At 46.6% G+C, this 25,924-nt stretch overlaps 1 protein-coding gene and 5 non-coding genes across 6 annotated transcripts; 5 read left to right on the top strand and 1 right to left on the bottom strand.

Moving 5' to 3' along the window:
* Window positions 1-4,281: 4,281 nt before the first annotated feature.
* PRSS16 (serine protease 16) lies at window positions 4,282-10,616 on the top strand. Its single transcript, XM_061146172.1, has 12 exons — window positions 4,282-4,351; window positions 4,428-4,588; window positions 5,442-5,541; window positions 5,683-5,812; window positions 7,381-7,504; window positions 7,751-7,828; window positions 7,912-7,959; window positions 8,411-8,701; window positions 9,519-9,660; window positions 9,979-10,158; window positions 10,238-10,383; window positions 10,501-10,616. The coding sequence occupies exons 1-12, from the start codon at window positions 4,282-4,284 to the stop codon at window positions 10,567-10,569; spliced, it is 1,539 nt and encodes a 512-aa protein (XP_061002155.1). The 3' UTR covers window positions 10,570-10,616.
* A 1,931-nt stretch (window positions 10,617-12,547) lies between these two features.
* On the top strand, window positions 12,548-12,621 carry TRNAI-AAU (transfer RNA isoleucine (anticodon AAU)). Its single transcript has one exon. It is a non-coding gene; the product is annotated as a tRNA-Ile (tRNA).
* A 3,059-nt stretch (window positions 12,622-15,680) lies between these two features.
* Window positions 15,681-15,754, top strand: TRNAT-AGU (transfer RNA threonine (anticodon AGU)). The gene has a single exon. It is a non-coding gene; the product is annotated as a tRNA-Thr (tRNA).
* A 2,263-nt stretch (window positions 15,755-18,017) lies between these two features.
* On the top strand, window positions 18,018-18,090 carry TRNAV-UAC (transfer RNA valine (anticodon UAC)). Its single transcript has one exon. It is a non-coding gene; the product is annotated as a tRNA-Val (tRNA).
* Window positions 18,091-24,450: 6,360 nt separating this feature from the next.
* On the top strand, window positions 24,451-24,523 carry TRNAR-ACG (transfer RNA arginine (anticodon ACG)). The gene has a single exon. It is a non-coding gene; the product is annotated as a tRNA-Arg (tRNA).
* Window positions 24,524-25,173: 650 nt separating this feature from the next.
* TRNAI-AAU (transfer RNA isoleucine (anticodon AAU)) lies at window positions 25,174-25,247 on the bottom strand. The gene has a single exon. It is a non-coding gene; the product is annotated as a tRNA-Ile (tRNA).
* Window positions 25,248-25,924: the final 677 nt, after the last annotated feature.

Here is a 25,924-nt window from a genome sequence, read left to right as displayed (position 1 = left end):
CACTCTATATAATAGGCTCCAGTTTCATCCACATCATTAGAACTACTCAAACTCATTCTTTTCCATTGTGTATATGTACCACAGCTTTCTTATCCATTCGTCTGCCGATGGACATCTAGGTTGCTTCCATGTCCTAGCTATTGTAAACAGTGCTGTGATGAACATTGGGGTACATGCATCTCTTTCAGTTCTGGTTTCCTCAGTGTGTATGCCCAGCAGTATATATATGGAATTTAGAAAGATGGTAATGATGACCCTATATGTGAGACAGCAAAAGAGACACAGATAAAAAGAACAGACTTTTGGACTCTGTGGGAGAAGGCAAGGGTGGGATGATCTGAGAGAATAGCGCTGAAGCATGTATATTACCATATATGAAATAGATCATCAGTCCAAGTTCGAAGTGTGAAACAGGGCACTGGGACAACCCTGAGGGATGGGATAGGGAGGGAGGTGGGAGGGGAGTTCAGGATGGGGGACACATGTACACCCAAGGCTGATTCATGTCAATGTATGCAAAACCACTACAATATTGTAAAGTAATTAGCCTCCAATTAAAATAAATTAATTAATTTAAAAAATTGATTAGGCTTCCCTGGTGGCTCAGATGGTAAAGAATCCTCCTGCACCACTCTGAAGGACTCCACAGCATATTGCTGACCTCAGTGGTTGGCATCAGTCCTTTCTGGCAGCCGGAGAAATATGACTGGTCACTAATGAAAGATGAAGCTTTGGAGCCAAGCCTCAAGTGGTGAAACAACTTTCTATGAAATGGAAAATGCATTTCTTTGCTGCTTTGTGAACAGATTTTACAGTCATTAAATTTACCTAAAGTAGTTTAAAAAAAAAAAAAGAATCCTCCTGAAATGTAGGAGATCTGGAAATTAATTAGACTTGCTAGTCCCTGGAACATTATGAATAATTTTACACCCTTGAGATCAGAGACAAAGCTTTAAAGAGAAAAAGCAAATTCTTATAATGCTTCTTGGAAAAAACTAATGAAACACAGTAAGTCTAGTTAACATCCATTTTATATACATCTTAGATATTTTTTTTTCTTGTGATGAAAACTTTTAGGGTCTACTCTCCTAACGACTTCCAAATATTCAATATAGTATTATTATTAATAACTATACTACCATGGTGTACCTTATATCTCCATAACATTTCTTTTATAACTGGAAATTTGTACCTTCTGACCCTTTTCATTCCTTTAACCCATCCTCCATTCCCCTCTCAATCATCAATCTGCTCTCTGTGTCTAAGAACTCGATTTTGATTTATTTTGTTTTTTGGATTCCAAATGTAAGTAAGAGCATACGGGATTTGTCTTTTTCTGTCTCACTTAGTATTTCCATCTCCCTATTTCACTTAGTATAATTCCCTCAAGGCCTAAATCAATGAAAGGTCATCAATAATAAAATCAGTATTTTTATTATACATTACTTGGATATTTAAACAAACAAATAATGTTTGCTTTATGCCAAAGTAAAATGTTGAGAACACATACTAATCACAAACTTAGGAAAAGACTGTTCTGTAGCAGTGGTAACAAGTAGCCACCAGACCTGAATTTAAACCAATTGATCTATCCATGATAATCATTTTGTGAACATTTGCACAACCAATCACTGTCAACCCCTGCTTTCTGAAATGAGCCAGCCAGGGATGCACCCACTTCAGTAAACATCCCTTTGAGTGCCATCCAAACAAGAGTCTCTCCAGAAGAACCATGCTTCCACAGAATATGTCAACCCACTGACCCTCTGAAAGTCTACCCTAAGCCCCCTCTCAGAAAATACCAGTCATCAGCTCTTCCAAAGGCATGGTGCCTTACCAGCACTGCTCCCTCCTTAAATGAACGTAGGCTTTGGATTTCAAGCAGTGAGTGGTGAAAATGCCCCTTTGCCAAATCTGAAATGCTGAAATTTCATTTTTTGCTGGGACTGTGTTTGCTGGGGGCAGGGGTGGAGGAGAAGGAAGGTAGTGTCACTGCTGAAGAACAAATGAAGTCAACATTCATTCCCAATTTGATGTCTGTAAGGCTATCTCCAATTTGTTAGGTGACTGCAGCAAAATTATTCTGCACTTATTCTTCCAAACACATTTTACAAGACAAGCATTGCCCTGATATCTAACAAGGAAAAGGATGTCACCTCACATACTGAGGAATGGTATGCTGACTTATACATGACTTTGCGTGAACTTTATGTTAACTAGAACAGCCTGTCTTGTGGCTGATCAAAAATATCTGGTATACTTTGCTTTAATCACTAAAGAAAAGAGTGCATTGTCCAGAAGTAAAATATGTCTGCTTTGAAAATAAAGGTAAAGCTAAGCGACGTCTGTGATAGTCCAAGTCAGAGATGCTGGTGGCTAGAAGAAGATGATAGCACTGGAGGTGGAGAGAAGTAGTTGGATTGTAGATAAATTTTTAGAGTAGAACCCCATCAACATTGGTTGAAGGATTTTTCATTCACAAACATTTATTGATTGCCCACTGTGTACACTCTTGTAAGAACCAGGCATTGAGCAATGGACAAAGGAGATGAAAAATCCTTGGCCCTGTGGAGCTTACTATTCTCATCTGGCAAACAGATGATGAACTATATAAATAAAATATTTATACTTCTGATACATTGCTATGAAGAAGAGTAAAGAATAGAGGAGATTTAGTGGTTTAACCTTTTTTTTTCTCCCCGTTTGGACCATTTTATTAATACCTTCTTAACATTTTAAGATATTCCAACTCATGAACACAGGATAACTTTCCATTTACTTAAATCTTCTTTAATTTCAATGTTCTGTTGTTTTGAGGGCACATGTCCTAAACGTCCTTGGTTAATTTATTCTTGAGGTTTTTTTTTTTTTTTTCTTTTCCATTCTCATGTACATGGAAGTGTTTTCTTCATTTCAGCTTTGGATTAGGGCAGTGCTTTGAGCCAAAGACACGAGTAGGAAAAGGCAGAGAATGGCAGTTGACACCATGTAGAAACAGTCTTTAAAAGGTGACAAAACCTCCTCAGGGTCACTGAACTAGAAAGCGGCAGGTCCAGGATGCTTCCCCAGGGCCTTCTACTGACTTCGGAGCGCGAAGCTGTCCTGCCTCCCTGCTCTAGCCTCTGTGGATGTAGATGCTTCAACCAAGCGCCTCCCACTTCTTTGTTTTTCTGTCTCTCATTGGCCAAGATGTTCGGAGGAGGATTTTTAAACCTGCCTCCTCGTTATTGCCAAAGACGGCTGTTTCATCCTCACCTCTATTTTCTTATGGGGACCCTACTGTTGCCCTGGGCTCCCTGCCCGATTCCTGATCCTGTTTGCCAGAAAACTACTACAAGCAAACTTTGTAGACACGCAGCGTCCTCAGCTCCTTCCCAGGCGCACTGGATCAGAATCTCTGGAGTAGGGCCAGGAATCTGCATGTGTAACAGGCTTCCTAGGTAACTGTGATGTTCCTTGGGGCTGGCGAGCTCAGGTTTGACAATTTTTAAAGAGATGACCATGGAAGATCCTTTCTGGACTCTGAATAGCGATCTGACTGAGGTGAGGGAGGAAGCCATGAAGATTTATGGAGAAATAGGAATCCAGAGAGTGAGAGAAGCAGGGGCAAGCATTCTGAGGCAGGAGTAATATTCTGCTTCTTCAGAAATATTCAAAGTGCTATAAGGGATCTAAGGAAAGTGGTAAGATTGTGGGTCAGAGGGTGGGGGTGAGACTGATGGGGAGCAGGAAAAAAAGGGGAGACTGGAAAATAGACATACTGAGACTGAAAGAGAGAGAGAGAGGAAAGAGAGAGACTGAAGTAGAGAGAAGATGGAAAGAGAATCGAGGAACAAAGAGAAGAACAGACTGGGTATTGGGGCAAATGAGGGGGACTGAAAGTATGCTGGAGGGCAGAGAGAGGGAGGGGGAAAGACGGGCTCCTGAGGTAGCAAGAGATGGTCCCTGAAGGAGAGGGGAGAGTGAGGCACAGGCATGGAGACTGAGGGCCAGAGGGAAGGGAGATCAAGGGACAAGAGAGAAGAAAATCAAGAGCAGAGAGAGAATTGGATATCCAGGGACCACAGCCGCAGGTCTCTATATACAGACTCTGGCGTCGCTGCCTTGCTTGAATGGTTCCAACAGAAGCTTGACCTGTTCCAGGACAAGAGTCTGTAAACATACTTGAGCTCCTGATCAAAGACTATAAATTGAAAGGCCAGCCCTGGGGACAATAGAGGAAGTCTTGAGTGAGTGGAGGGAACACAGCCACTAGAGCCCTCCCGCAAAGGACTGGACAGCATGGCCATCGGGCCTGTGCCATGGCTGGGCCCTCTGCTCCTGGTTTCCCTCTGGCCATCCTCAGCTCCAGGTAGGAGGATCCTGAGAGTCAGGCAGGGCCTCCCCAAGGGGGCCTGGCCCGACTCTTTCCCCTCCACATCCCACAGCTTCCCTCCTTCGGCGCCTTGGTGAGCACATCCTGAGGTTTCAGGAGAGCTCAGCCCTGGGCCTGGGGCTGGGCCCAGATTCTGTGACCCTCCCAAAAGAGGGGTGGTTGGAGCAGCCACTGGACCCTTTCAATGCCTCTGACAGACGCTCCTTCCTGCAGGTAAGGCCAGGAGAGCGGAGATCCACTGCCCACCCTACTCCCTTCTCAGTCCCTACTGAGCCCACCCTACTCCACCCCTCACTCTCTGCTTTCTATTCCTATCTCTACACCTCTGTCACCTCATCCCTCTCCCCATCAGCCTTACCTGATATCTGCTGTCAGTATCCCTATGGCCCTTTAGTCTAGCTCCTCTGTTTCTTAGATTTGCCTTCTATCCCGTGGTCTCCCCTTCCTTTCTTTAGCCTCCCACTTGTTTTGTTCCTCGGGTCCTATCCTTCAGTCTTTCCTTCTCCCTGTCATTCACTCTCACTCCCTCATTGCCCCTCAACTACCACCCCCCTTCTCCCTGTCCTTCAGGTTAATCACCAAGCCCATCACCAAGTCTCAGTATGGAGCAAAAATCTGGACCAGCTTTGGAACCAGAACTGGCTCACAATAGGCACTTGAAGATATATATTGAATGAACAGATTTACCACTTTTATATCTACTCTTTTACACTTGCTCTCCCCACAGTCTCCAAAGGTCATCTCACATAGACCTTATTCCTAAATCCACCTGCATTCATTAATTATTCTACAATAGTTATCTCAATATAGAGCAAGTGCCTACCACTTGCTAGCCACTATTCTTGACCCTGGAGTTATCAGAGTGAAAGAGCTGACAAAAATATCTGCCCTTGTAGATATTACATTCTAGATGAGGAGACAAACAGGAGAGAAATGAACATGTAAATAAACAAGTCAATGTCAGATTAAAAAGATCCATTAGGGAAAGAGACCAGAATGAACAGGGAATAAAGAGTAGGTCAGAACTCTCACAATTCCATTTCTTCTTCCCCATCCCACCTCTTAGCGGTACTGGGTAAATGACCAACATTGGACCAGCCAGAATGGACCTGTATTCCTGCATCTGGGGGGTGAAGGCAGCCTTGGACCTGGCTCAGTGATGAGAGGTAAGAAGCAAGGGTGAGGAAAGACAGGGGGAAGTTGGTGGAGGCAAGGAAGGGGAGTTGCATACTGTGAAGTGCTGTGAAGCCTGAGGTTTGCAAGAGTTGACACCCGACTCACACACATCCCCTTTGGACTCGTCACAGGGCACCCTGCAACTCTGGCCCCAATCTGGGGGGCCCTGGTGATAAGTCTGGAACATCGATTTTATGGCCTGAGTATACCTGCTGAGGGGCTGGGCATGGCCCAGCTCCGCTTCTTGTCCAGCCGCCATGCGTGAGTGGGGGTAGGGCATGTTTGGGGTCATGGGACTGAGGATGTCTGTATTTTGACTTCTCTGCATCTTTGTCTCTTCTTCCACTGCCCAAAGTTGACCTCTGAGTCCCTGGTCTCATGTTTTCTTCTCTGTCTTTCAGTGTTTTACTCTTTCTTTTTCTGTCTCTGCATCTCTCTCCTTCCCTATCCTTTTATTTCCCCACCTCTTCCACTGTATTCTTAGCTTTTGCTATCACCCTATGACCAGCTGGTCCAGACTACCAGAATCCCTTACGTGGATGACACAGCTTCCTCACTGGTCTCCTTGTTTCTGTCCTTGATCCCATCAGTCTATTCTCCAGATGAAGCCAGAGTGATCATTAGACGATAAACCAGATCACCTCTCTCCTGGCTCAAATCCCTCACATGTCTCTCATCACACTCAGAGCAAAGACAAAACCTTTACAACATCTCCTCCACCAGCCTCTGGATCTGCTTTGGAAGCTCCTATGCTGGCTTCGGAGGATCCCCAGTTAGCTCTCTGGCCTCTCTCTCTCCCTCTTACTGGGCTCCAGGTACACTGAAGTTCTTGCTGTTCTCCAGACTTGCAGGCACATCGCTTCCTTGAGCCTTTGAACTCTGCTTTCTTCAAAGAGTGGGCTTCCCCCAGGTATTTGTCTAGCTCCCTCTCTCACTTCCTTCAGTGCACCCTATTCCTATTACCAAATCCCTTCTCTTTCTTCCCCCCTTCACCTACTTTATTGTTTCCCCCAGGAATTATCTCTCTTTTCTCTGCTTGCTATCTCTGTGTCTGTCTGTAATCAGTCTGACTTTCTCTGCCTCACTTTTGTCTCCATCTTTGTGTGTCTCCATCTGTATCACACTGCCTGTATATTCTTCTCTGTCTCTTAATCTTTTCACAAGCTAAACTAGTTTCCAACTGCAGCAGGATGACACTAACCGCAAACTGTTTCAGAAAGGTTAGGGAGGGGAGAAAGCGTTTGGGATTAAAAAAAAAAAAAAGATGTTAGGGTAGTCCCTGGTGATTAGGTGATTAGGGCTTCATGATTCCACTGAAGGGTCATGGGTTTGATCACTGCTAATCGGGGAACTAAAATCCCAGAAGTCTTGTGGTACTGCCAAAGGGAAAGAAAAAAAAAAAAAAAAGAAAGGATGTTAGATATATCCCAATATCTCTGTCTCTATTTCTAATCGTGTCTCCCTCTCCACCAATACCTCCTAACCTATCCAGCCTAGGCCCCCTCCTCTTCCTGAGTAGCTCTCTTTGACAGTCTCCAATCCCTCCTATAATTTAGATTTTCACCTAAACTGTCTTGAAGATTTTTCTTCTCCCACCTAGTCTGGAAGAGAAGAGTGGAAGCTTTCCAAATGAGTCTCCTCTGATCTAGGCACTTGTGCAGAAATGAGTGTGTAGGTATGGGGAATCCTCAGAAATACCTCATGAGAAAAAAACCCTAGCTTCTGGCCAGCCTCTCTCCATTCTTGTCTCTGGATCCCCGCCTGTAAATCGGGGAATCTTCAGGGATTCCTAACCATGGGAACGGACTCAGCCTCTCCTCTCACCCTAGGCTGGCGGATGTGGCCTCTGCCCGCCTCACACTCTCCCGCCTCTTCAACGTCTCCTCCACCAGCCCCTGGATCTGCTTCGGAGGCTCCTATGCTGGCTCCCTGGCTGCCTGGGCCCGGCTGAAGGTCCTGGGACCCCTCTGGGTGGACTGGGGAAAAGGAACTTGGACTGCGAGGTCCCTAACTCAGATAATAGGAAAACCTCCTTCCACACCCTCCTCCCCCCATCCCCCCATCCCAATCTGCCGTCACAAGAGTTCGGTGTGTAGAAGGTAGGGACTTGCCTGAGATCACACAACGAGTGACACAGGGGCGGGCAGATATGGGGTCCCAGTCCTTCAGCCCTCACGCTGATAACTTGTCCTCCCTCAGTTTCCCCATCTCTTTTTTGCCTCCATCGCCTCTTCCGCTCCGGTGCGGGCCGTACTGGATTTCTCCAAGTATAATGACGTAAGGATGGCGGGCGGTGGGCCTGGGGGGAGGAGGGTCTCGGTGGTGCGGTCACCTGATATTCTCCCGCGGCCGGACTTTAGGTGGTGTCTAGAAGCCTAATGAACACTGCGATTGGCGGATCCCTGGAGGTATGAGTTGGGGCCCAGTCGAAGGGGGATAGGGGAAGGGAAAAGGCCTTTAGGATGAGGGCCTGAGAAAACGGCTCAAGTTTGCAAGGTGTTGGGGTCTCAGAGACTTGGGAGCCCCGAGAGGTGGGTGAATTTGGTAAGAACGCGAGAGCTGAAGATGGGTCTGAGTACCAAGAAGGGAGGACCCAACAGGGGCGGGCTGATACGGGGGCGGGGCCTGAGGACGGACGACCCTATCAGGAGGCTGTATTAGTGTGGGCGGGGCCTGGGGTGGGACGGCCCGGAGGAGGAGCCGGAAGAGGGCGAGGCCTCGAAAAGCGACTTTCAACTGCCCCCTGGATGAATTTGAATGTGGAAAAGTGGGGAGCCCAGGGAGGATGAGGGTCAAGGAAAGGGAAAGGCCGAACCCCGGACCCAAGTCTTCACCAACGCTGCCTCTCGCTATCCGCAGTGCCGGGCGGCGGCGTCCGCAGCCTTTGCGGAGGTGGAGCGGCGGCTGCGCGCGAGCGGGGCGGCTCGGGCAGCGCTGCGCGCGGACCTGGGAGTGTGCGGGTCCCTGGAGCGCGCTGAGGACCAGGCAGAGCTTTTGGGGGCGCTGCAGGCACTCGTGGGAGGTGCGGTGCAGTACGATGGGCAAGCTGGAGCGCCGCTGAGTGTGCGACCGCTCTGCAGACTCCTCGTTGGGGATCGGGGCAACTGCAGCGGCTCTGCACCCTACCGCGGGCTTCGTCGGGCAGTGCAGGTGAGAACCCCGAGCACCGCCAAGAGTGAGCAGAGCGAGGATTCCTGTTCCACCTCCGCTGTGTGAACTTGGGCAAGCGTAAACCCTTCTGCACCTTAGTTTCCTCATCTGTAAAATGGGTATTACATCTCAAAAGGACCTCGGAGGTGAAATGAGGTAGTAGAGTATGCCCTAGGGAACAGGGAGCCTGGAGCACAGTAGGCAAATGTTAGCGACTGTGCTTACTATTTTGCCTACGTTGTTCTGTCCTCTTTCTGGGGCCTTCAAGAGCGTCTGGCACACAGCAAACTCTCAAATAGTATTTGTAGAATGAAGGAAAAACATTCGTCCAGGGGACACAGTTGTCCTCGGGACACAGTTCTCCTAGAGACCGGGGCTCCTAGCCTCGGACTCCCTCCGACTCCCAACCTCTACAATCCCGCTGTCATTTTTCCATCGATGTCTGCACCAAATGCTGTGCGGTGTGCTTCACATATATTATCTCACTGAATTCTTAAAATAGTTCTAGGAAGTAAACACTACTATTGTCCCCACACACAACTGAGGAAACCGAGATCTCACTTGCCCAAGATCAACTTTACAGGTGAGAAGTTCCTAGTCATCTAGCAGCTTAATTTCTAACCCACAGGGACCTAGGTCCCCAGCAACTCTGACCAGTGACCCCAGGAAAACTCAGAAACTCACTCTTCTGACTTCTGACCTTTGACCTGTAGGACCGATGGCTCCAGGCCCTGCCCTGGCTTGATGGTGAGGTGGTGGGGGAGGGTTGATGGAAAGGAATGTATGTCTGCATATATGTATGTGTATTGTCCTTTAGGTTGTCACACAGAGCCTGGGTCAGAAGTGTTTAAGCATTTCTCGAGCAGAGACAGTGGCACAGCTGCGGGTCACAGAGCTCCAAGTGTCCAGTGTGGGTGACCGGCAGTGGTTGTACCAAACTTGTACCGAGTTCGGCTACTGTGAGTGACTGGCCCAACTCTCATCTCCAAAACATACAGTCTCTGCTGTGCCCAGACAAGCCATCTTAAGCTGGTCCAGGCTCATTATGCTCCCTCTGAGACACCCCCAACCTCACTCTAGACATTACTCCATCACAGCCCTGATCATTCTGGGCCATCAGTGTCTTGGGCTGAGTGCCTCTCTGACAGGACCATGAACTCACAGAAGGGAGGGTCTGGAACTGTCTCAGTTGTTACTGGGGAGAGCTCTGTACATGATTATTAAAGAGGTAGGGGGCTGGCTATATAATCCACATTGATGAATCCCTCTCTCCACAGACGTCACCTGTGAGGTCCCTGGGTGCCCTTTCTCCCAGCTCCCAGCTCTGCCTTCCCAGCTTGAGTTATGTGAACAGGTGTTTGGGCTTTCAACCTCATCTGTAGCCCAGGCTGTGGCCCAGACCAACTCCTATTATGGTGGCCAGACCCCAGGGGCCACCCAAGTGCTGTATGTTAATGGTGAGTGTGCCATCAGAACTTGACTCCTTAGTGTCTATCTGGCTGTGGCTCAACACAACATCCTCTCCTTTCTTTCCAGGGGATGCAGACCCCTGGCATGTGCTAAGTGTAACACAGCCTTTGGGACCCTCTGAGCCAGTCGTTCTCATACCGAGTGCCTCTCATTGCTTGGACATGGCACCTGAGAGACCCTCAGACTCACCTAGCCTCCGCCTTGCGCGACAGGTAAGACAGAAAAAGCTTGGAGTGATTTGCATTATCATTTGCATGCTAATTTGCATGTCCCTGCTCTCTACTAGTGCTGGAGTCTGAACTTTCCAAATTCTCCCCACCTCTCTACAGAAAATCTCCCAGCAGCTGCAGACCTGGCTTGGGCTGGCAAAGGAGAGCCAGGGTAGGGGTGCTGTCTGAACCCTACACCCTCACCAACTCCAGTAGGGCCACCTCAGTCCTGGATGAGAAGGCAGCTTGTTCTGAAAGAGGGACTTCCCAGGAATTCACTTTTAGCATCTGTCCTGCATAAAACCATCCTGTGTCTGCAAACATCCTACTCCTGATTAAAAGTGCTTTCTTGCAAAGAGTTATATAAATAGTGATTACTCTCAATGTTCTGTCAATTTTGTTCAGTCACAAAGCCATGTCCGACTCTTTGGGACGCTGTGGACTGTAGCCTGCCAGGCTCCTCTGTCCATGGAATTCTCCAGACAAAAATACTGGAGTGGGGAGCTGTTCCCTTCTCAACAACTCAATGTGAATATCATTATTTTAAATGTCAAATGTCATATAAACATGGCTCTTCATGCTCATCTCCTCCCCCTGCAAATCAGCTTCAGGCTCAAATTTTGTTCAACTACTGGGCTGGGTGCCTTTCTGCATGTCTGTCTCTGGACTTCAGACCCTGACCTGTCTCTGCTTCTCACTGTTGCTCTCACTGGACCCTCCTCCCTCAGTCTCCTCCTGCCTAAACTGTCTGTCTCTGTCTCTCAATCTGCTCCTGTTTCTCTGAATATCTTCATTTCTGTCTCTCCCTGTGTCTTAGTCTGGTTCTCTTTCTTTCTCTGTGTTTCTGTCTCTGCCCTTGTCTCTCATTCAGTATCTTTCTGCTTTCCTCCCCTCTTGCTTGCTCTGTCCTTATTTACCTCCATTGCTCTGTTTCTGTCTCGCATTTTTGGTCTCTGCGTCCGTTTAGTCACTTTCTTTCTCACTCTCTCTCTGCCTCTATTTCTCTCCCTTCAGACATTCCCTGTCCTTTGCTATCTTCTCAATCTTGCTCTCTCCCAGAGGCTCAGTTTGTGTCTCTTAGGCTCTTCCTCATGGTCTCTACGGCTCTTCTTGTCACCTCATCTTTGTCTTTCTCTGTCTGTCTTTTAGTTTTCCCTCTTTTTCACTCACCAAACTTTCCCCATCGTCAAATGTCACTCTTGGGCAATTCAGCTTCCAATCCAAGGGATTTAGGGTTCTGATCAAGCCTTCCTGCTGAGGACACCTCCAAGTTCTGAGAGATTGGACCCAGTCTCGTGGGGGCCCACTTAGCCTGCCTTAGCACTGCCAACAGTACCATGGTCACCGGTTGGTTCAACCCTCACCAGGACCAGGAGTTAGCAAGTCAAGTGGCCTGAGTGCCTCTGGGAAGCTGGGAAGTGGAGGGAAAGTGAAGACGAGTGGGGTGAGGGGAGGGATGGGCAGGAGTGTGGAAACAGAGGCATAAAGCCCATTGGGTGAGGGGTCACTCCCTGCCTTTCTTGACTCCAAACCCTCGGAAATAACACTGTTATCTCTTCTGAGAGGTCAGTCCTAGCCCATATCACAGGTGCCAGCCTGTAACATACGCTGCTATTGCATCAGAGCCACACATGTTGAGGTCTAGCCTCAGTGTCTCCCATCATTATTTAACGTGTGCACCATGGTCTGACAGTCGTGGGTGCTCGATTCCTGTCGAGAGATGAAAGAATGAGGTCTACGCTCCAATCTTCACTTACTCTTGAGTTTCCTCCTACTTTGCTGGATACACCTTCTCTTATTTGCAAACTTCTCCATTTATTATTTAATGGCTTTGGGTTTGGTCCTGGGCTACCTCGTCTCCTCAAGTATTCTCAGAGCCTCCCTACCAATGTGCCCGTGGTGCCAGGCCTAGCTCTCAGGCAGGTGTTCCAGAATATCGATTACCTCAGTCCTCAGGAAATAGAGCTCGTTCACGCCAAGTACTAAGAATACCTCTTTGTTTCCCCCTAATTCCACGACGGGGGAGAGGAAGAATGCGATTTCTTCTGTCTTTGAATATTAATTTGTGGTCGTTTGGGTTCATTGTGTCCCTTTTCCAGCTCCCGGAGAAGCCGTATTGATTCGTTTCCTTTTAATAGGATACACACGATCCTTTACAGCTGTGTCTGGCCGGTTAGCTCAGTTGGTTAGAGCGTGGTGCTAATAACGCCAAGGTCGCGGGTTCGATCCCCGTACGGGCCAGTTTTTGTGGCGGCTATTGTTTTCTGCACTTCCACACAGAACGTGCCGCTTCATCCCTTTTAGGTTCACCACTATTTCCCAATTCATAAAACTCTCGCTGAGAACTTTTAACTGGAATCCGACCTCCTTCGTCATGTTTGACTCGCACTTGCAGGACGAAAGGAGAGCAGTCGGTGACCCACAAGACATACAGCGTCGCTTTGGCACATTTTGATCCACAGGGTAACTGATTCCAGCAAAGAAACCGACCTTACTGGATTATTTTCCTCCAAAAATAGACATCTACACTTTCTGCATTTCCACACTTGGGTCTTAACTAGATCAGCAAAAGATGAAACAAGATTTTTCAAATGCTATGTGAAAAAACTCTACCGATACAAACACAACAGGAAAGAAACAGTTTTGTCAGCTGTCTCTATGAGATGGAAAGAGCCATCAATGGCCAAACCTGAAACACTTTGAACAACAAAGACTATATAGTTTGAAATAATGACCCAAACTAAGTATAAAATATGTATTCATGAGTCCATGCTCTTATAAATTAGTGATTAAATAAGTAAATCAATGAATACAGGAAAAGGGATGTATTTTTCTTACTGATGCATTCCAACTAAGGTAAGACACTATTCCCCACCCACCCACCAGGAGATGGAGCTTTAACCTCTCCCTTCTGGAATATGGGCCATCCTGACTGGCTAGCTTCTAAATATCCAGGAAGAAGTAGGAAAACATAGGAAGAAACTTCACAAGGGAGAAAAACGCACACACTACCTTAAAAATGACCAAGGTTGGCATCACTGATGGTAAGCTATCCTCTGATCAAGTAACATCTGATAGGAAGTGATGGGACAAGTACTTCATCTCTGTGGTCTCATCCAGAAACCTGTAGCCCCAGGCCTTCACGTGAAAACTATCAGACAAACCTAGACCGGAAGATAGTCATAAAAGTACCGGATAAAAATAATTCATCCACACCAAGAAACAATCACAGGCCAGAGGAGGCTGAATGCAATGTGGGATCCTGTGGCTCGGGGGGAAGACATTAGTGTAAGAACAGAGGTGACACACACAAATACATGAGTTTTGTTATTATTAAAGTATCAGTGTTGGTTTCTTGGCTTTAATAAAGGTACCGTGGTAACCTGAGAAGCAAATGAAAGGAAACTCTGAAATGGATATAAAGAAACTCTATTGTTTTTGCAACTTTTCTAAATAGACTCCAAAATGAAAATTTATGTTTCAAAATTCGCATAGGAAACGTGTCCATTTCCCACCACTTAAATCAGAGCTGAGGCAAATGCCCGGTGGGCAGTAGGTCCATGACAGGCAGTTCTTAAAAGCTGAAGGAATGTGATTGATGTCTTCTTTGGTGAAGGACATGCAGAGATATTTACATGGTGATCTGTGCAAGATGGTACATGCTGCAGATTATTCTCCCAGAGTCCCGTTCCCACACTGAAATGCAAATCAGACCAATGACATTCATCTTCAGCCTGTAAAAGACATCTGAAATGGAGCTATATGGTGTATGTTGAACTGGAAGTTTGGTGAGTTTCTCTCACAAAGTTTCAAATAACACCTGAAATGTTTTCTTTCCTATCTTGGCCCTAAAATATTTCCATTTGTGTCAATAAACATCTTAACCACTGCTCTTTGTGACATCTTGCCCTGTGTTCCCATGACAGAATCCAAGATTTTCAGAACAGTGACCAGTTCACTGTTCCTTTGTGGGGTCCTCACAGAGATCGTACTTTGCCCAGGCTATATTACTCACCCCTTCTCTTTCAAACTCAGAGATGAAAGGTTACTTTAAGGTTGGGTAGGTTTGTTTTTTTGTGTGTGTGTTTTTTTTTTATTATTCTTATTTGTGTGTGTGCTCTCAAGTGCTTAACAGCAGGTGGTTCCTAACTTAACTTAGTTTTCCCATTAATTCACAAAATACTTGATAAAGTGCGATAGGAGAGGTAAATCACATTGGACAGAAAAATTTAAATCCTATAGCAGTATGTGATTGCAATGAAGGAGTTCTTCAAATAGAAATAAATGGAAAATGTGACCTACCTTTACAGAAGTACTCGAGAAGCTACAGTTGTTGGGAACAAAACACAAAAGTCTCTTATTGCAAGAGATACGGGCAGCTTCCTGACACTATTCATTAGCACCTGTGGAAGCAATATTGTCTATGCGGCCTAGATATAGAATGCTTGTAGCAGTCTTATGGATTGAGGCTAGAAATCATCTACACTACCTGCCAGCACTCTTCACAGAATTTGAGTAACTAAAAATAATAAATGGAGGTTTTACATTTTCTCAAAGTCACAAGTATAATGACACATTTGGAACAAAGAATCAATGGAGTCTGACATCAGAGTTTGAGCTCTAAAGCATCATTGCATACTGGCTCATGCTCAGAGGAGACGACTATTCTCTGATATGTGTGCGTTAAGTGTCTATTTTAGGAACTCAGACAAGTCAAGAACTTTATGACATTTTTAATGTCAGACATGTCTACCAAAGTTTTCATTATCTGTATTTCTGTGTCAATCGTTCTTGCATGTTTACATTTGCTGAATTCTTACCTTCCTTTTCCCTTTTGCATGCCTTTACTGTCCACATTGCTCTAAAATAAATACGAACAGGCACACTCCTCTCTTGTAACATACTGCTGTTTGACAGCGAGTGTAGCAAAAGATGTGGTGAAGCCCTTTCGAGCGCTCCACTTCATGTTATGTTTCAAGACTGATGAGCACCATCGTCTTCCTTTTATAGATTCGAAAGGGAGAAGTATTAGTATCTCCCATAGGAAGGTGCAAAAGTCAAACAATTTGGCTATAGATTTCAAGGGTTCAGAGGTTCAGAAGGTTTTTCTTGTCTTGGCTCAGCATGTAAACATCTGTGCAATTTCAGACAAGAGAAGGTAAAAGAGTTGATAGAAATCTTGAGAAATAGGAAATAGTCCTCAGATTGTCGTGTTGATCTCAAGTTCTTGAGAAATGCATTGGTGAGCCAGGAAAGTGAGAACTTCAAATAATATTAGGAACCAATAGTCTACTGTAGCTGGCTCCGTGGCTTAGTTGGTGAAAGCGCCTGTCTAGTAAACAGGAGATCCTGGGTTCAAATCCCAGCGGGGCCTCAGGCAACACTGTTTTAAATACAGCAAAACAAGTTAAACAGTGGAATTTGTTTACCTCCCATCAAGTCCCTGAGTACTTCGGAGTACTACCTATGCTCTCCTGGTAGCCATAAAAAGGTGGTTCTCACACATCTTGAGATGAGAATTAGAAATGCCTCTTGGTCTTTCCTTCGCATTTTAAATCAGGTCTCAGAAGTTGCCAGCTTGGTTTTGTGGGATCTCTTCAATTATGTTTGCCTCCGAGAACTTTTACCACAATGGAGACGTTTGTTTTTCTTCATGGAATCATTGAATTGTCCTGTCCCACTTTAGAGCCACCCCCTCCCCCGCCAACTCCCACCACCCATATTTGGCGCCGACTTTACTAGTGCCTTACAGTCGCGCTTCTCAAAATTTTGTGAGTATATGAATGACCTGGTGTGATCCATTATAATGAGGGTTTTAAATGACTGCATCTGCAACAGGGGCCTGAAAGTCAGCATTTCTACAACCTCAGACTCTACACTACTGTTCCATGGACGATACTTCATGAAGCAAGGCTAGGGACTTAACTGGTCTAATTCAGTGAGTGTGTTTTCAAGTTCTGCACTTTCATATGTTGCAGCTGTCTTCCTGAACCACTAGTGAATCCAGCATTGTTTTCACTCGCTTGTCCTTAGTGAATGAAATGAAATCAAAAGATATAAAAGAAGAGGAAGGACGTTCTGATATAAATTACGGTAGTGTAAATCAAGTTGTGTTATAACTGTTCCCTCTTTTCGATGTGAAATGGACTCTGGACGATACTGGAAATTTTGGAAGGAGAAGATCTAAGGTTATATCTATAAGAGGATATAAAATAGACAATGACAAAATACACAAAATAATATTCTTTTTTTATTTTTTTAAGGTGTGGGCAAACTGACTTTTTAACGCATTCTTTGTTTATGAACTTCAGCTGTTTAAAAAGTACATTTTGATCTGAAAAGCCTTTGTGCATTCACTGGTCCCATAACTCAAACGGCCCTTTGCCACCCGCTGCTTGTATAATTTTTCAGGACATCTGGTAGGGTCAGGATTGGGTACATTGTGGGGCTACTCCTTACTGGCTTTAAAATAAACTTCTAATCAAATTATGGGAAACTAAATCCCAAACTTGCTGATTGGGAAATATTGTCTCTCTAGTCCGTTTCCTGCAACGCTGTGATCAATCCCAGTTTCAGTTTTGCTGAGAACAGGAGCTTTCAACGCTGCTATTTGTGAAAGATGCCAGTGCAGAGCTGACGCAGAGAAACCAGGAATTTCTCACATGGAATTTAATGAAAGACGACAGTTTCTCTGCTGAGCACCTTCCTGGTCCTCCAGGGAAGTGCTGGGAAGAGGGGAAAATACAATGAGGAAGGTCAGGTGAAATGAAGAGAAAAACCAAGGCGAGGCAAGGTAGGCATCTGTTGAACAGATTCAGATCTCTCAAACCACAGTCGTTCCAGGGCAGTGTGAGTGACGCTGGGTAATAAGTTGACTGATGACGCCCACCTTGACTTATTCGGGCGCAAAGTCCAGTCCCTTGAATTCCCAAACACTACTCCTTTTGGCACTCCTTTCTGAGAGTCAAGTGAGCACAGGCCATCGCATCCCCGCTCAGCAGTCTCCTCCAGACTAGCTAGGCCCTCTCGGAAGTTCGGTGGTCTTCAGGACCCTGTGCCAAAATTTTTTAGGGTTAGGGTTAGGAAGAGGAAGAGGAAGAGGAAGAGAGGTGGAAATCAAAGGCACAGGACAGTATCGGGTTGTTGCTCCCAATCAAATGCCCTTGGAACCCGAGGACACCCTGCCTGATGTTTGGGAAGGTGTTTGGACCCTGCTCCCTCCTAGCTCAGGCGGTAAAGAATCTGCCTGCAATGCGGGAGACCCGGCTTTGATCCCTGGGTCGGGAACATCCCCACTCCAGTGGGTTGTCTCCAGATATCCAGCCTGGAGAATCCCATGGACAGAGGAGCCTGGCAGGCTACAGTCCGTGGGGTGGCAAAGAGTCGGACACGACTTAGCGACTAAACCACCCCCACCACTGAGTTAGGTTTGGTTATGAGCCGTAGAGTTTCGATATTATTCTTTTAGCAAAAGGTTTTGAAACGATGGAAAGCAAGGCACCGCGAGTGAAAACACTCTGCAAGAGAAAGATTCAAAATTGCTAGATTGGGGGCGTTGCGGGCTGGGACGCGGGGAGCAACAAAGGGACCGAGTATGCTGTTTTTATGGGACATGTAATGCCCGTCAGGGGCGTGGCGTTTCCGTGGTGCAGTGGTTAGCACGTTCGCCTTACACGCGAAAGGGCCCCGGTTCGAAACCGGGCGGAAACAGCTCGATCCTCCGGCTTTTGCTCTCTCAGAGATAAGTGCAAAGATCTCCTACGGATTTTGCTGCCCTGTCGAAGGTACCCGATTCCAAAGTATCCTCAGAGCACCCGCGCTCTCACCGACGGCCTTTTAAAATACTTACTCTATTTCAACATTTCTTGACGTTTCTCTGATTCCAGCAGCTTTACAATGTGTCGATTATAATGTTCTCTCCTACTGCAATTTTGAAGAAAAAGGGGTTCATTTTTTGTGAGGTACGGGGGTAGCTTAGTGCTTATTATGTCCTGGACGCTTAGTGCTCCTTCTGGCCTAACAAAGAGTCGCTCACCTCAAATACTTGGAAGTGTTTCGCTACCTTTTCTTCACCAAGCTTTATTGTTTTCGCTTTCACTGGTAGCCTACGGGCAAATGATTTGAAATGCAAGCAACTGGACCGAAGCAACTGAGGTAGGCCTACAGCAGTACAAGTGAATCAATGAAAGAATGCAATCCAATCAGTCAAACAAGAAGCTAAAACCAACAGACCGAAAAATGGGGCAGGTTTCCAGATGTCTTCCATCTCTGGCAATTCCCCCCTCCCCCGTCCCCTTACCAGAAATATTTTCGAAAACCTTCGACATAAAATCTGTGTGTGCAGAAGGTGGAAAGGAATGGAGGAGGGGATGAAAGCAATGAATCAGAAGTCTCCTGTCCCCAGAAACTACACGGAGATCTTGTGTCGGGTGGAGACCGTTGCTTAATCTCACTGTCCTTTCCTTTTTCTCCCAATTCCCCGGGTCCGCCTGCGGATCCCCACCAGTACCCTCAGGGAAGTATTCCGTAGTCCGCCTGGATCGAAATCTCTGCTCAAAAGTTTCCACCACGCGGTCGAAGCCGACTCGCCGCTTTTCCGGGAGCCCAGGCAGCACGCGGTCGTCTGCAGCCGGACCCAACTACCCACCCACCGAGGCTTGCCTGGGAGGACCGGTCACATCCTGCCGCGGCTTGTCCTTCCGTCGCCCAGACCCGTCGCTTCCCCGGGTTCAAAGGACGGTTCCATTTAGGCACAGAACGGTCCCGGCTGAGATCGGAATGGAGTGGAAGTGCGTTTGTCTGCGTGTGTTTCGAGACAAGGCTGTGGGACAGACATACACGGAACGGGGCCTGGGGGCCCTCGCAGGCAGGGTATCTGGGCCAGCAGCGGCTCTTCTCGGACGGTTCGGGGACTCGGCATCGAGATCGACAGGAAGCGCGCGACGGGCAGGCGGAGAAGGTCCACGTCGCCGCGGGGAAACCAGAACTATTCGCGGAGGACCATCCATGGTCAGGACCATGAACAGCGCTCTCCGGATTGGCCAGGCTGTGTGACGGCTTTCTCAGAAGTGAGAAAGGATAGGGGGAAAGGTTTAAATGGTATATTGACTCGGTGCCGCGTGTGTTTTAGGCACAGACTTTTTAAATTTAAAAACCACAGAAAATACCGCACACGGTATTTCCGTTGTGGCTGCTGTTCAGTCGCTAAGTCGTGTCCCACTCTTTGGGACCCCGCGGATTGCAGCAGCACGCCAGGTTTCCCTGTCCTTCACCATCTGCCAGAGTTTGCTCAAATTCATGTCCGCTGTGTCGATGATGCCATCCAACCATCTCATCTCCTGTCGCCCCGTTCTCCTCCTGTCCTCAATCTTTCCCAGCATCAGGGTCTTTTCCAGTGAGTCGGCTCTTCACATCAGGTGGCCAAAACATTCGAGCTTCAGCTTCAGCATCAGTCCTTCCAATGAATATTCAAAGTTGATTTCCTTTAGGATTGACTGGTTTGATCTCCTTGCAGTCCAAGGGACCCTCAAGAGGCTTCTCCAGCACCACAGTTCCAAATTCAGCCCTCTTTATGGTCCAACTCTCTCATCCCTAAAAGACTGCTGGAAAAACCACAGCTTTCACCAGAGGGATCTTCGTTGGCAAAATGCCGTCTCTGCCTTTTAATGCGCTGTCTAGGTATCTCATAGCTTTTCTTCCAAGGAGCAAGCGTCTTTTAATTTTGTGTCTGCAGTCATCATCCACAGTGATTTTGGAGCCCGAGAAAATAAAATCTGTATTTCTACTTGATGGTTCTGAAAGAAATGGTCACATGTTGAGGTACGGGGAAGTCATTCTAGCTTACATATGTTCATGCCTAATGAATGGTAAAAAAAAAAAAAAAAAGTCTGTTTTAAAGGTAAAGCTTAAATGCTTTTCTCCCTGAGAGGTGAACACTAGTAGTATTTCCCAGGTACCTGGGACAGACTGATCTGATGTGTACTGGCTGATCTGCCTTTTTGTTTTTTTTTTTTGAAAACTTTAAGGAATGTGCCATTTCACTTTTGATGTTTTTTGTTCTGACAAGGAATCAGCTCAGTTCACTTGCTCCGTCGAGTCCAACTCTTTGCCACCCCATGAACTGCAGCACGCCAGGCTTCCCTGTGCATCACCAACTCCTGGAGCTTGCCCAAAGTCATGTCCATCGAGTCGGTTATGCCATCCAACCACCTCATCCTCTGTCGTCCCCTTCGCCTCCTGCCTTCAAATGTACCCAGCATCAGGTTCTTTTCCAATGAGTCAGTTTTTCACATCAGCTTGCCAAAATATTGGAGCTTCAGCTTCAGCATCAGTCCTTCCAATGAATGTTCAGGACTGATTTCCTTTAGGATAGACTGGCTGGAACTTCTTGGAGTCCAAGGGACTCTCTCTCAAGGGTCTTCTCCAACACCGCAGTTCCAAAGCATCAATTCTTTGGTGCCCAGCTTTCTTTAGAGTCCACCTCTCACATCCATACATGACTACTGGAAAAACCATAGCTTTGACTAGGCGGAACTTTGTCAGCAAAGGAATGTCTCTGCTTTTAAATATGCTGTCTACACTGGTCATAGCTTTTCTTCCAAGGAGCAAGCATCTTTTTATTTCATGGCTGCAGTCAGCAACCCATCTGCAATGATTTTGGAGACCCCCCTAAAACAGTGAGAGTGAGCCCCCTCTCACTGTTTCCATTGTTTCCCATCTATTTGCCATGAAGTGATGGGACCAGATGCCATGAACTTAGTTTTTTGAATGTTGAGGCTTAAGCCAACTTTTCACTCTCCTCTTCAGTTTCATCAAGAGGCTCTTTAGTTCTTCTTCGCTTTCTGCCATAAGGGTGGTGTCATCTGCATATCTGAGGTTATTGATATTTCCCCCGGCAATCCTGATTCCAGCTTGTGCTTCATCCAGCCCAGCATTTCGCATGATGTACTCTGCGTAGACCTTAAATAAGCAAGGTGACAATACACAGCCTTGATATATTCTTTTCCTGATTGGGAACCACTCTGTTTTTTCATGTCCAGTTCTAACTGTCCAGTTCTAACTTGACCTGCATACAGTTCCTCAGGAGGCAGGTCCAGTGGTCTGGTATTCCGATCTCTTGAAGAATTTTCCACAGTTTCTCTTGATCCACACAGTCCAAGGCTTTGGCGTAGTCAATAAAGCAAAAGTAGATGTTTCTCTGGAATTCTCTTGCTTTTTCGATGATCCAACAGATGTTGACAATTTGACCTCTGGTTCCTCTGCCTTTTCTAAATCCAGTTTGAACATCTGGAAGTTCATGGTTCACATCCTGTTGAAGCCTATCTTGGAGAATTTTCGCATTACGTTGCTGGCGTGTGAGATGAGTGCAATTGTGTGGTAGTCTGAATGTTCTTTGGCATTGCCTTTCTTTGGGACTGGAATGAAAACTGACATCTTCCAGTCCTGAGGCCTCTGCTGAGATTTCCACATTTGCTGGCCTACTGGGTGCAGCACTTTCACAGCATCATCTTTTAGGATTTGAAATAGCTCAGTTGGAATTCCATCACCTCCACTAGCTTTGTTCGTAGTGATACTTCCTAAGCCCCACTTGACTTCCCATTCCAGGATGTCTGGTTCTAGGTGAGTGATCACCCCATCGTGATTGTCTGGCTCATGAAGATCTTTTTTTGTATAGTTCTTCTGTGCATTTTTGCCACCTCTTCTTAATATCTTCTGCTTCTGTTAGGTCCCTACCATTTCTGTCCTGTATTGTGCCCATCTTTGCATGAAATGTTCCCTTGTTATCTCTAATTATCTTGACTCGATCTCTAGTCTTTCCCATTCTAATGTTTTCTTCTATTTCTTTGCATTGATCACTGAGGTAGGCTTTCTTATCTCTCCTTGCTATTCTTTGGAGCTCTGCATTCAAGTCGGTATATCTTTCCTTTTCTCCTTTGCCTTTCAGTTCTCTTCTTTCCTCAGCTATTTGTAAGGCCTCCTCAGACAACCATTCTGCCTTTTTGCATTTCTTTTTCTTGGGGATGGTCTCGATCACTGCCTCCCGTCCAATGTCACGAACCTCCGTTCTTGACATTGAACCTTGTCAAGAACCTCTAGTTCTTCAGGCACTCTGTCGATCAGATTCTAATCCCTTGAATCTATTTGTCACTTCCATTGTATAATCATAAGGGATATGATTTAGGTCATACGTGAATGGCCTAATGAGTTTCCTTACTTTCTTCAATTTAAGTCTGAATAGCGCAATAAGGAGTTCATGATCGGAGCCACAGTCAGCTCCCGATCTTGTGTTTGCTGACTGTACAGAGCTTCTCCATCTTTGGCTGCAAAGACTATAATCAACCTATATAAATATATATAATCAGTCTGTATAAGTAGACAAGGTATAAAACTGCTGAACACCATGTTTCTCCGGAGCCGTTCTTCGGAATTAGCGAGAGACACTCACACAGGGCTATGGTCCTTAGTTTGGCTTGATTCACACTTTTTCTTCTGTTCCCGGTATAGACTGCTTGTTGATTATTTTCCTTGACACCAGAGTACAGACTGCAAAACGGGGGCTCCCCACTAAGGGAAGTGATACCTCCATGTCTGAACTCCCATTGCCTCTGCGCCAGTGCAGTTCAGCTCTTGGGGGTGGCAGATCCCTGAAATTCCAACTGAGGGAGTCGGGCGGGTTGGCCGGGCTGTCCACGGGGACCACCGCTGTTGCCCGCTGCGGGCTAAAGGGGGCTGCATGGTTTGAATGCCTGGGAGGTTTCTCCGCTATTTGGGGGAATTTTAGCTGACTTTTACTCAGATCAGATGAGACTAGATCTCAGATTCTGTGAACGTTGAGAGGACAAATGGATGAAAGGCAGAAAGCAGTGTTTCTGAAAGGGTCGCCTACCACCTGAGCATCTGAGACCTGTTTCATGACATGACCCTTAAGCTTATGCCCTGAAATCCTCTCCATGGCCTCTCCTATGTCTCCAGCTTCCTTTCACACTTCACTGCCCCCCCTCTCTGCCCACCACCCTGTCCTCTTATTTCCCAGAGATTTGTGAATATGCTATTTGTTCCGCCTCTGTTCCTAGTTACTGTCTCCTCAACCCCGAAACTTGCCCTCCATCATCACTCCTTCAGATAAAACTTCCGCAAAGCTTTCTGCCTAAATCTTCACATTTCTGTCAGTTTCTGTACACCTGTCTTTTACTGCAAAGGCCAGTTAGGCAAAAGATGGCAATGCTGGGGTGAGAAAGAGTTGCACTCTGGATTCCAAGTGTGTGCCATCAAGAGCATTACTGTGCCCTGTCTCTCTCAACACACAAAATCCTTCTCTCAAGGCACTTGTATATTTAGAGGTGTTCCTTATGCCCAACTTGAAAACGAAAAGCAGCATATAACCACGGGGTCTAAAGAGAGCATGTCTGTCTGTTTCAATTTTATGTGGTATTCAATCATTTCCTGAATCCCAGCAGTCTCTGCCTAATGTGATTTCTGCGCCTTTGAGTATACCTTTCGTGCCTTCTTGCCTCTTTTTGCCTTTACCATTGGCTTCTGCATGCTTTTATCCGATGCATGATTTATCATAGAATTTGGCCATGATTCTCCCTCTTAGGGAGTATTAATTACTCTTTTAACGCTAAGAGAAGAATGTGATTCTTATGGCCAAATGCACTTCCAGATCAAAAAGATGTACTTTATTGTCTAACACTTAGTTAAAGAGAATACTGGGCAGTCAGTAACCATCCGCAGACACATCATCAGGGCCCCAAAGAAGTGTAGAATAGATGAGGGAGGTGGAAGCACGGCAGATTAACAGGGAGCAGAAATTAACCAGGAGCACTCACAGCAGAAACCTTGCTTGCAAGGAGTGACTTCTTTCTATCATGTATGGAATGTTCTAAGGGTTAGATTTGCTTGTAATCCAAAATGTAGACCTGGAAAACAACGTTGTAGTACATACACTAACCCTAAATGAAGTGAATGGGTGCGAGTCGTCAGTTCCGGGGTTATTTCTATCTCCATAGCAGAACCAGCGACTTCAGAGGCCTCGCTGAAAGAGACACGCTTAAGCCTTCCTGTCGCAGGGGGCCAGTGGCGCAATGGATAACGCGTCTGACTACGGATCAGAAGATTCTAGGTTCGACTCCTGGCTGGCTCGAAACCTTTTTGACAACTCATCTTCCTGCCCTTGAACCACACCCAAACTCTTCAAGCTTTGGCGGCTCACAAGCGCTACGAAAAGCTCGCTCGACCTTGCTTCTTGTTACCCCGTGGGGCCATCCTGCCTCTTGTGGGAGTGCGAAGGACCCTTCAAAGGCTATCACTGGAACATCCACAATCAAGCATTTTCTGGTTTCCATCTCCCACAGCAAATGCGGAGAAAGGACCACATAGGGACACCTGTACTGAGTTGCACATCAAAGAGGCTTTAAGAAAAAAGAAAAGGAGGACGAGCAACAAGAAAGAGAAAGAAAGTAAGAAGAGAAAAGGCTCGGCAGGTTTCTTCACACCTTATTCCCACTGGGTGACCCTTCACCACCCTCCTCCCCCCTTCCGAATAGAAAGAAGAGTGGCTTTGACTGAGGAACTGTTAAATCCAAGAAAGTCCAGGGTGGTGCGCACCGGATATGGGAGCTGGCCCTGCACCCTGACTTCCAGAAGAGTGCTGGTAGGACAGTTCCAAAAGGGAGGAGTAATACGCCGGTGTTTTGGTGTTTTTGTTTGTTTGTTTGTTTTCTTTAATAAGTTACGCACAAATCCAGGGTTCAAATGGGTAAGACCTTGAGTGGTAAGGAGCAAAAGTCCCCTTGGCCCGTACGGGGATCGAACCCGCGACCTTGGCGTTATTAGCACCACGCTCTAACCAGCTGAGCTAACCGGCCACGGAAACCCCTTCTTCCAAATTTAGTCCTCTACTTGCCCTGGTTACATTTCTTTTTCGTGGTCCTCAGAGGGCTGTTCCACGCGGAACCCAACAAACCCCTGCTGTGACCTCTGCATACAAAACCAAACTCGGACAGCAGCCCTTTGGAACAAAGGGCGCCAAGCGAGGGAGCGGGAGACGAGCCTCACGTCCACTCCCTCTTGGTCTGTCAGTTAGCGGTGTTTGTTGTTGTTGTTTGTCTGTCTCTCTGTTTGTTTTAAGCGGAAGACCAAAGAATCTGGGACTGATCACCGACTCTTGACATTTCTGGATTCAGGATGGTTCCGGTTTGCCATTCTCTGCCCAGGTAGTCCATGGCTCGGAGATTCGTTAGCTCAGCTTGCCCCGGAGAAACAAACTGACTTTGGATGTTCCTGATGATATCTACCACCGCGGTGTTAGTGCCTTGAGGATGTTACCGACCACAGCAATTCTTGTCTGACTCTGGTTGATTTGTGCTCAACTGGCGCAGAATTGAGGTCAGAGGGGACAAGTAAGGACTGCCTGGCAGACCAGTGGGCATTTGCCCCTCTCCGCCCCTCGGTTTCTATCAGCCAAACACTGCCCGTCACAGAATGGGCAGCTGCTAGAGTTCGAGGGCACCGAATCTCGCTTACTTTTCACCCAGGATCATTG

The sequence above is a fragment of the Dama dama genome, chromosome 7 (assembly GCF_033118175.1).
Source record: "Dama dama isolate Ldn47 chromosome 7, ASM3311817v1, whole genome shotgun sequence".
Classification (NCBI taxonomy): domain Eukaryota; kingdom Metazoa; phylum Chordata; class Mammalia; order Artiodactyla; family Cervidae; genus Dama; species Dama dama.
The sequence above is the reverse complement of the archived record's forward strand: the minus strand, read 5'-3'. Positions and strand labels throughout refer to the sequence as shown.